The sequence below is a fragment of the Halichoerus grypus genome, chromosome 1 (assembly GCF_964656455.1).
Source record: "Halichoerus grypus chromosome 1, mHalGry1.hap1.1, whole genome shotgun sequence".
NCBI classification, from domain to species: domain Eukaryota; kingdom Metazoa; phylum Chordata; class Mammalia; order Carnivora; family Phocidae; genus Halichoerus; species Halichoerus grypus.
The window spans coordinates 170,735,167-170,745,966 of record NC_135712.1 but is presented as its reverse complement, the minus strand read 5'-3'; the positions used below and the strand labels follow the sequence as shown (position 1 = coordinate 170,745,966).

Sequence of the window (10,800 nt, the reverse complement as noted above, 5' to 3'; positions counted from 1 at the left end):
CACACATTCCCAGGACCCTCCACTGGCATTTGCTAGGTCTAGTACAAGATACGGGAATATGTGTTTTACAATCGCAGTAAGCGATTCTTAAAATTATGGTGTTCTGATAAAAAGAGTAGAATTCAGGATACCTTTTTTTGTGCCGTCTGGAGCTACGAGGTAGTATCCCACCCCCCACCGTAAACAACGATCTTGTTAAAAATCCTGCCCCTGCAATGCAAAAGTAGCTCTTTTTGTAAGGAAATGCCCGTTTCCCTCTTCCTTACGTCTTTTAACTGGCACCATCCCTCACCTAGATCTGGAGTGGCGGTCCCAGCTAGGCTGGAGACAGGTTCTACCCAAAGCCGGGCGGGTTGGGGGCCACGTCTCTGTCCGGCGTCCAACTGGTGCTCCCGTGCTGCGCTCCCATTGGCTGGAAGTTTCCTCCGCAAGTAGCCCGAGCGGCCCCTACTCGCCACGCCAGCCCATCTGGACTCCGACCGCCCAGGGGGCGGGGCGGGAGACTGGGGCGGGGCCCCGAGGGCGGGGCGGGGGGATGGGGCGGGGCCTCGCGGCGCTGCGGAAGTCCGGACGGCCTATGGCGCGGGAGGGAGTCCCCGGCCGCGCCCCACGAGGCCGGGCCGGGCCGGGCCAATCCCGGGCGACTGGGCGGGCGAACGCGGGGCCAGGCCGGCCGGCCCGAGGGACTGGGGGTGGGGGACAATGGGCCGGTTCCTGGTGCGTCACGGGGGAGTTCCTTAAAGGGGAAGTGAGCGGGGCTACGAGGCGGGTGTGGGGTGCGGTGGTCCGCGGGGGAGGTCCCCCGCGCTTTAAAATAATGCCCGCGGCGCCCGCGCGACCATGCAATGGCGAGCGCTCGTCCTGGGGCTGGTGCTCCTCCGGCTTGGCCTCCATGGAGTGCTGTGGCTCGTCTTCGGGCTGGGGCCCAGCATGGGCTTCTACCAGCGTTTTCCGCTCAGCTTCGGCTTCCAGCGCCTGAGGGCCCCCGACGGCCCCGAATCTCCTGCGTCGGGGCCCCCGGGCCGGCCCGGGACGCCCGGGGGGCCGTCGGGGCCGTCGTGGCTGCAGCCTCCGGGCCCCGGGGCGGCGGCAGCTGGACGGCGGCGAGCTCCGCGGCGGCCGGAGCCGGGCGTGTGCGGCCCGGCCCACTGGGGCTACGTGCTGGGCGGCCGGGGCCGCGGCCCGGACGAGTACGAGAAGCGCTACAGCGGCGCCTTCCCGCCGCAGCTGCGCGCCCAGATGCGCGACCTAGCGCGGGGCATGTTCGTCTTCGGCTACGACAACTACATGGCGCACGCCTTTCCCCAGGACGAGCTCAACCCCATCCACTGCCGCGGCCGAGGGCCTGACCGCGGGGACCCGTGAGTAGCCGGCGCGCCCCACGCGCTTCCTTCCGTCCTCCCGGTCAGGATGCAGCCTTCTGACCTCCGGGTCCCCCAAGGGATGCCACGGCGTTTAGGGGCCTGGGGCCACACCCTCCCGCGCAGTGCCTTGGCCCGACCCCCCGGGGGCCCCCCTGGGCTTTCGGGGTGTGTAGATGGGCCTGTGGCTGTTCTCTTTCTTGATTCTTCCGATATCTCTGAGTTACAGGACAGCTGTCCAGCGCAGTCTCTTTTACAGATGGGGAAACTGAGGCTCAGAGACAGGAAGGGACGGTAGCAGTACCAAAGGGTAGCTTCCGGGGCTTCAGACTTATCTCCAACAACCCCTTCTCCAGATGAATATATATATATATATATATATATAATCAAAATGAAATCCCTTGTAAACGCAGCTTCAAAAGAAGCCCTCATCCCCGCGCCCCACAGCCCCATATAAAAATTCAGGAGTTGATTCCGGGTAAGGACTTCTCCAAAGCCAGCCCGTGATCATGAGGCAGAGCGGGGCTACATTTCTCCTTCATTTACAGGGGCTGCTTTTTAGGCTGAGGAAACTTACAGGAGAGAGAGAGACACGCACACAGATTTGGCTCTGATTTGGGGTCTTGATACTCAGGGTTTGATTCCTTGGCCGCTGAATTGACTGTCACCTTTATCTGTCCCATAAATTCCTCCACTCTGGTGGCAGGACTGTCCAGTAAGGTCAGCCCGTCCTCCCCTTCCACCAGCCTTGTCTGTGGAGGCCAAGCTTCCAGGGTCACTGCTGTTGACATCAGAGTCCAAGAGGACAGCACACCCAGCTAAAGACCTTCTAGCTGGAGGGAATGGGTGTGTTTTGCCACGGACCCTGTTGGACCGGGTAGGTGACTACCTTCCTCTGGGTGGTGGGAGTGGAGGAGATGGGCTGCCCATTGCCTTGGCCCCACATTCTATGGGTGCTTTTGGACTTTTGGGGGATGTATCTTCCTTCATCTGGTAAAAGGAAGAGTCCAGTCCTTAACTTATGAAAAGGAAGCCCCTATATCAAAGGGGCTTGAAGAATTTAAAAAAATGGTTTGGTTATCTACAAAGTCTTTTCTTAAATGACAATTTGAGGAGCATGAGTTTTAGTGAAGCGAGGGACACGGTCCAAGCTAGTTTCAAAGGACTGGGCCTTTTTAAAATTATAGGAAACTGGGGGCGCCTGGGTGGCTCAGTTGGTTAAGCGACTGCCTTCGGCTCAGGTCATGATCCTGGAGTCCCGGGATCGAGTCCCGCATCGGGCTCCCTGCTCGGCGGGGAGCCTGCTTCTCCCTCTAACCCTCCCCCCTCTCATGTACTCTCTCTCTCTCTCTCTCATTCTCGCTCTCTCAAATAAATAAATAAATCTTAAAAAAAAAATTATAGGAAACTGATGAGTTATTTTTCTTGCTTCATTATGTCAGGCTTTATGCATATAAATATTTTCTATCTCACTTTATTTTTTTTGAGAAAAATTTTTATTAAGTTTTGATTACAAATTACTGTGGCCTTTCCAGATATTAGGAAATTAATGAGTTAATTGTTAGTCCTTAACTGTATAGACTTTATACCTATGTATTTTCTTTGGATCTCATTTTTTGTTGTTTGTTATTGGAGGAAAAAAGATTAAAATTTGAAAAAAAATAAAAAAGCCTAAACCCCACCAGACAGTTATTTTTAATTTATTTTTCCTGCCAGCTCCCGCCCATATGCCTACACATATTTTACATTGTTGAAACCAAAGTGTGTGTACATATTTTGGATCTTACTTGTATTTTCTCGCTAATGCTCATGGTATTATAAAGAGGGAGAGAATACTTTGAGTTAAGTGCCCTATTCTCTCTCACAGACTTTTTCCTCAGATTTCCTTTTATGGTGTGGATCTAAGGAAAACAGTTTAATGAGGACTTGTGATAACGCTTTCAATTGGGAATATGATAATCAGGAGAGTGAGTTGATGACATTTTGATGCTTTTCTTAATGAACCTTAGGAACCCTTTGGTGAGTTGGAGCCCCTCTCCAGCAAGGTGACGTGGCACTTGGTTAACTTGCTGGTCCCTGTGGTAGTTCCTGGTGGCATAGGCTTTTGTTTCAGGATGAAGTCTGCTGATGAGTGTCTTGGTTTGATTGTACAGTGGCGGTGTGGGTAAACTGAGGTCAGGTTGCTTTGAGACAGATGTATTGCTGTTGGAAAGATGGAGTTTGAAATATTGGGGGGATGGCATTTGGGAAGGGTTGTGCCCAGAGGTTAATAAACCTTTCGGTTGATAGACCTTTGGTGTCTTTGAGGAGGTGAAAGAACTCTGGGGTTATGATGGCCTTGAGTAGACCCTCACACTGGCTGCTTCCAAAGAGTGGAAAGGTTAATTTTTTTGTTACTCTCCTTTCTTTAACTTAACTCCTTTCAGACTAGTATTTTCAAGGAAAAGTTTAGGACCAGAGCTTTGTCATTCTGGCTGTGAAACAATAGGATATGTTTACATCCCCAAAATAGATAACCTGCAATAAAAACTTTTCAGATTTTATTTTTTTAATATCTTTTTTTTGGGTAAAGATTTTATTTATTTACTTGAGAGAGAGCAAGAGTGAGAGTGAGAGAACACAGAGGGAGAGGGAGCTGAGCAGCCCGACGTGGGGTCCATCCCACGACCCCGAGATCCTGACCTGAGCTGAAGGCAGATGCTTAACCGACGGAGCCACCCAGGAGCCCCCAAATTTTTCAGATTTTAAAAAATCAAATGTATTCTAATGATAGTTGTCAAGTGTATTCTAATGATGCATTTAAAATATAGAGGACAAAACCATTAGAATATTATGTAGGAAGTACAGAAACAAAATATGGGCACTCAACCTGTGTATCTTTTCTTTTTAGTCACATTTACTTGAGGCTTGTCTTGCCTGTCTTGTTTGACTGTAGGTAGGGTGAGGAGTTAACATGAAGTAAATGAAACCTGAATACTTGAGTGTAGCAAATCTTTTGGCCTAGCTACAAATTAATATTAATATTAATAATAATATCCTCAATTTGGATTGGAGGATCCGAATTCAAAAGTTTCTTTTCTTTTCCTTTTTTTTTTTTTTTTAAAGATTTTATTTATTTATTTGACAGAGAGCGCCCAAGAGGGGGTAGGGTCAGAGGGAGAAGCAGACTCCCTGCTGAGCAGGGAGCCTGACGTGGGACTCGATCCTGGGACTCCGGGATCATGATCTGAGCCGAAGGCAGTCGCTTAACCAACTGAGCCACCCAGGCGCCCCGAATTCAAAAGTTTCTTCAATTAAATTTGGATATTATATTTTTTGTAATCTTGTGAATGATAACAATAGTTCAGGCCTTGGGCACATGATCCTTCTTTGCTTCCTCCCCAGCCATTTTGCTGTTCAAGTAAAAAAGCAAATCTATGAACAACCCCAACCGATATTGGCCACCAAACCGACCCAGTCCTAGGCACCCCTAGCCTAAGATGGCCTCCTGTGCATTCTTCTTTCTTTCTAACCTCCTGTCCCACTTCAGAGTCAGACCTAAGTCTGTTTCTTTTTTTTTTTTTTTTTTTTAAAGATTTTATTTATTTGACAGAGAGAGAGACAGTGAGAGAGGGAACACAAGCAGGGGGAGTGGGAGAGGGAGAAGAAGGCTTCCCGCAGAGCAGGGAGCCTGATGTGGGGCTCGATCCCAGGACCCTGGGATCATGACCTGAGCCAAAGGCAGACGCTTAACCACTGAGCCACCCAGGCGCCCCCCTAAGTCTTTTTCTATTTGAAGACGATTTTCCTTGCTTTACTTGGTTCTCCTTTCAGTTCCTTTCTTTGGTCTGCTGTTCCACATCACTTCAGAATTGAGTACTGTTGTGTGTTCACCTTCCTTTCCCTTTGTCGTGTCTCCCCAGATTATCCGTCCCTTGACACAGAGACTGTTTCTTGTATTACCTCTGTGCCTACCCAGCACCGGGTAGATTTCTGAACAGCTGGTACAGGTTAAGTATATGTGGGAGATTTTGTTTTTTTTTTTTTTTAAACCATATGTTTGATTTTGTTAGTTACATAATCAAAAATTGCCTGCCAAAGGTTGTAGTTTTTTCAGCTGTGTTTTGGGGTGATAAGAACCTTATAAATTCACACTGGGGCGAATGTCATGGACAGGCACACGTGGTAAATTAAGTGGAGAGTTTAATTCTGGGTCATCGTGGTTCAGCCACCTGGTGATGTGGAAAGATGTGTATTTGTGGGCCTAGCCCTGTACCAGGAGATTGAGTTCTTTTGGCTTGAGGCACTTAGCAGGTAAGTCAGGCTGGCCATTGATCAATCTGCAAAGAACAAGGCCACAGTCTTATACCTACATCGTGGGCTGGCATAAATGGAATCACAGTAATATGGTGCTGTTAGGCCAAGAGGGTTTTATGGAATCTACATTTCCCTTCATACCCCTCTTTCTTTTCTTTCTATTATGGCACATTTTGAAAGAGTGTATAGCAGTTAACTTGGTAGAAAATAATTAAAAGTGTTTTAATGCACACTTTAGATTTTTCAGGGGATTTGTCTGAGTAGAGAGAAGGAACCCACCCGGTTATTCCAAATTTTTATTTTTTTACTGTGGCATTTCTTTTTTTTTTTTTTTTTTAAGATTTTATTTGTTTATTTGACAGAGACACAGCGAGAGTGGGAACACAAGCAGGGGGAGCAGCAGGCAGAGGGAGAAGCAGGCTTCCCGCTGAGCAGGGAGCCCGATGTGGGACTCAATCCCAGGACCCTGGGATCATGACCTGAGCTGAAGGCAGCCACTTAACTGACTGAGCCACCCAGGCGCCCCTACTGTGGCATTTCTTATAACTGTTCATTCTGAGTGACTGCTTGGGCACTGTATTGAGAGGTAGTGTAAAATCGGGTCCTTTTTAGTTACAGCCTAACAGGAAAGTACTATAAAACATGTGAAGGAGTGCAGTGGTCAGAACTACCTTCCACAGGCCTGTGCAGGTGGAGAGGGTGAGGGTACAGCTTGGCCCAGATGAAGGTACAGCTCAGGAGAGGGCAGTTGGGGTGTTTTATACATCATCCAGCTTGGATGCTAAGTGGCAAGGGAGCCATTTTCTAATGAGGTGGGACGTGGGAACCCACTCTTTGTTTCTGAGCCACAGAGCAATGCAGTTAAATATTTAAACCCGACAGAATATTCTGGAGTTGGCAGAACTGAGTACGAGGATCTCCCTGTCTACTCTGACCTTCTCCTCCAACTTCTGGCATTTCCTGTATCCTTTCTGGCTGGCACTGCCGTTGAAGTGCTTATTTTAACCCATGGCTCTCATCTTTAGAGGACCTTCTGCAATTATATAACTTTATTTAGAAAGAATCTACAAATAGAAGAAGCAGGTGCAGTTTTCAGCCATGCAGTGTGCTGGCCTCATGGCTTGTGAGGGGCGAGATAACCCTGGTTCCTAGATAACCCCTTCTATATAGCTTGTTTGAGGCAATGTATCTCAAAGTTAGCTCTAAATTCTTTGTCCTAGATTTAGTGGGGGTGACACAGCACGCAACAAAGCAACAGGAAGGCTCGCGCAGGATCAGCTGTGATGTGTTGGAGCTGTGTGTGCCTGCGTCATGTAAGGCCGTTCAGCCGACCGAGCACATTGGAGGGTACGCTTTCAGAGAGCAGAGCGGGCCGTCCAGAACAGGGGAAGCAAGACGGGGCCCCGTTCGGGTGACTCAAGGACTGGCTACAGTGGTCTGCGGATGTGCTGAAAGGTGCCATCATTTCAGCGAATCTGCTGTCGAAGATAAAGCTACAGCTTCTCACTTTGGTCTTTAATAAAAGTAAACAGGTGTCCTATTTCTCTCCTTACTTCCGTCTTTTCAGGCTTTTGCCCTTTCCTTTCTGGGCTTGTGGGAATGAGACCGGGGAATAACTGAAGTCCCCGCAGTTTGGCAAGCTGCACAATTGCTCCATCCCTGCCCTTCCCGGACCTATTCCTTGTCCTCGGCATCGGTTTTAGTATTGTAAGGAGCTGTCGCAGTGACTGGGGAGCTTTCTCCTCATTGTAGGCCTGAAGTCGGTGTCTTAAGGTTGCTTCAGAAAGGGAAATCCGTGTTGACTGTGGGGACAGCGGGCAGAAACGAGGGTGCAGCTCCAGTGCAGAGCAGTCCTGCCCTGGCTCAGCTCCTCAGAGTTGGTGGAGGTGATGGGCATTCTTTGATTGAGATGTGAATGAGAAAATGAGATCAGGAGGTTAATTTATTCCCCCAACCAAAGCACGAGTGAGTGGTAATCAGGCCGTCACAGAAGGTATTTGCTTTTTGTTGTGTGTAACCTGCTGGAGCGGCTGATTTCTGTATTAAAGGGTCATGGTTGGGGGGGGCGGCGCGCCTGGGGGGCGCAGTCAGTTAAGCATCTGCCGTGGGCTCAGGTCACGGTCTCAGGGTCCTGGGATGGAGTCCTGCTTAGCGGGGAGTCTGCTTCTCCAGCTCCCTCTGGCCCTCCCCCCTGCTTGTGCATGCACTCTCTCTCTCTCTCTCTCAAACAAATAAATAAAATCTTAAAAAAAAAATAAAATAAAGGGTCATGGGCAGGTCACATGGCAGGGTCTTTCTTTTTTCCATTCCTAATGATTTTGAAATCAGAGCTCTTTGAAGCTGACCAGAGAGGTGATTTGTGGTGATAAAACTGTACCTCAGGGAGGGCGCACAACGCTGGTTCACCATCTCCGGACTTCCTGTTGCATGTTCTTCCCACAATAGCGTCATCAGTGTGTCTCTGATGTTGGGTGACTTGAGTCCACTTGCAGACACTCTAGAAATGGTCACTTAGGAGATAGAAAGACCACTGCCATACTGACCCACCTATAATCGTCCCTGAATCAATAAGAGTTGCCAACAGTTTTAGTTTCTGATGGGTGTTTAGTTTTATTGTCCTTTTCTCTTTTAAAATAAAGTACCTTTCTTTAATTTTAATTTTGTTTCTTTTTCAGTTCAAATCTGAACATCAATGATGTCCTCGGGAATTACTCATTGACTCTTGTTGATGCGTTGGATACACTTGCAGTAAGTGTTTAGCCTTATTATTTTTTTCATTAATTAAGATATTTTGGGGTTGATTATCCCTAGTTTCCACCAGGAATGGGAGTTCCAGGAAAACTGATACTCAAAATGTATTCATAGCTTTGATAGCCATTGTTTATTTTAATGACCTTAATGCTGAGGGCAAGAAAAGCATTCAAGGTTAAAGGAGTGGAAATGTGATTCCCCTAAATAAAATGGAGAAGAAAGTATGATTGTTTTGGGGGAAACCTATTTTTCTCTCAGTTTCCCACTACTTTATTTGATAAAGGAATCAGTAGAGCATTCCATTCAAGTTGACAGTTACTGTAGTTAAGATCTGAGAAGTAAAAGACAAGCTCCTGAAATAGCATCTGGCTACGTGCTCCCCAACAGTGTGTCCTGAGCCCTGGTCCTGGGCCATCGCGCAAGCTCTTTTCTAGAAGAGAAGAGCTTCTCTTCACTCCTTTCTGTGTGCCACTCCATGTTTTGTCCCCACTGGGGCTGCCAACTTGGGTGCTGCCTTTTCCCCCAGCGCCCCGTGGTCTCCCTCGTGGAGTCTGGGAGCTGGAGACCTCTGAACGGGTATGAAGAAGCACACTGCAAGCAGGACGCCACTGTGGTGTGGTACTTACCATCACGCCGTGCGCGCCATGCGCGCAGTCTGCCTCTCGGCACTTGGCTTCCAAGGCACTGTATTTCAGCGTAGCATGTTAGATCCTCCTTCGTGAAGGTGATTGCACAACCTCTTTGCTCCGCTTCATTATCCAGCATGCCTTTACCATTAGAGAATTCTTCCTGTAGTCGAGCCCAGATCCTGCATTTAATAATGTCCTCTGGTCTGTTTTAACTTCGCTGAGAAGAGTTTAAAACTGTCAGGGGTTGGAAGTGGGTAGTGCTAGCTAAGTTAGTATTACAGCTGCCCAGGAGCCCACTGGCCGAAGACTCACTAGGACTCTGTGTGCCCTGTCTCTCATCTCTCTGTGCCCTCCTGGGCCCAGGGTCTGCGGGGGCCCCGGGCTTTCATTCTGCTGGCCTGTGGCTGCACAGCATTTTAGTGGCCCAGTTTCTCCTTCTGGGGTTCTTGCTGCCCCACTTCAGTCATCCATCATGGGCGGTCACAGTGTGCCCGGACAAGTCTGCTCAGCCTAATTAGGGTTAGCTTGTTGAAGATACCGGGGGCTGACTCAGCCTTGTAGGTGTTGCTTGAAGAGTCTCCCCAGACTCATAGACATTATGAAGGAGCACCTCTCTCGCACCTGACCTCTCTTTTTTGGCCTTCATTGTATCTTTTTATCCCTCCCCCATGCTCAGTAAGTACAGAGACCTCATTTCTATTACTCATTGCACTCTCCACCTAATGGTGTCTCACACATAGTAGGAGTGCAAATATGTGTTCAAAAACTGAATTTCTCCAAATTCGGCATTTCCCAGCACCGTTTCCAAGGGTATATTCCCCAAAAGAAGAATTCTGTTCCCAGGTGAACCTTGAGAAATTCTGCCTGCCCGTCCCATTATTGGAGAGCTACAACGTACCCTGACTCTGAGAAGTCCTGCAGTAAAGAAACCAATTTAACTCTTTTGTTCAGGCCAGGTTTTCTTCAGCCTGAGTGAATGATTTACAGCCTGCTTACTCTGGCTGTAGCTGTGTGACTAAAATGGTAAATTAGAATATGTAATTGAAAGTTGCTAGCTTCCTTCACCATCCTCCACTTGATCTGAGATTCTATCAGCCTCTGCAGCTGCTAACAGATATTGTTGCTGGTGAGCATCTGTAAGGAAACAAAGCCACTTCTGTGGTTTTCATTGTAGAATATCCGGTCTTCGGTGTGCTAGCACTTCAGGCTTATTTTTCAGGTGTTACTTCAGTTGAGGTTTTCTTGCTCTCTTGCTAACATTTTAAACAGGCTCTAACAGATGTGCTGTGGAAACTGAGAAGATAGCAGTCCCCTGCCCATTGGCTGCAACTTGTAGCATTATTGCGTAATCTTTTAAAAAGAAAGAACTAAAGGCCAGGAAAGAAACATCTGTACTTAGGAATAGTAACAACGAAGAGGGGAATAAAAAGATGCGCTAGACCAATAAATACTAGGAAATAAGGCACACTTGAAAGAAATAGTGTCTGGATGAAATTACTTGTTTTTCCTTTGTGTGTGTATCATTATGATGTCCTTAAAGTCCCAGGATTGTCCTAAATTTTTGAACAGAATGAAAGCATTTTGGTTCGGTTAATCTGTAAAATTTTATTCCCAACTTGCACTTCTTATAGGAGAGAGCAGCTTAGTATGAGATCATATTCATGCACCCAAAATAGGAATTATAATTTTAGATCACTCTTTAAAAAAGGACACGGAGCTGATTATTTGTATGTCTTGTTTGTTTTGAATGCCACTGGTCTTAT

At 47.9% G+C, this 10,800-nt stretch overlaps 1 protein-coding gene across 1 annotated transcript in view; it reads left to right on the top strand.

Moving 5' to 3' along the window:
* Positions 1-711: 711 nt before the first annotated feature.
* EDEM1 (ER degradation enhancing alpha-mannosidase like protein 1) overlaps positions 712-10,800 on the top strand; it is a 27,296-nt gene continuing 17,207 nt past the window's right edge. The window contains exons 1-2 of the mRNA XM_078059197.1: positions 712-1,361; positions 8,333-8,405. Coding sequence (XP_077915323.1) covers positions 841-1,361; positions 8,333-8,405 — 594 coding nt within the window. The 5' untranslated portion in view covers positions 712-840. The remainder of the gene's footprint in view (positions 1,362-8,332; positions 8,406-10,800) is intronic.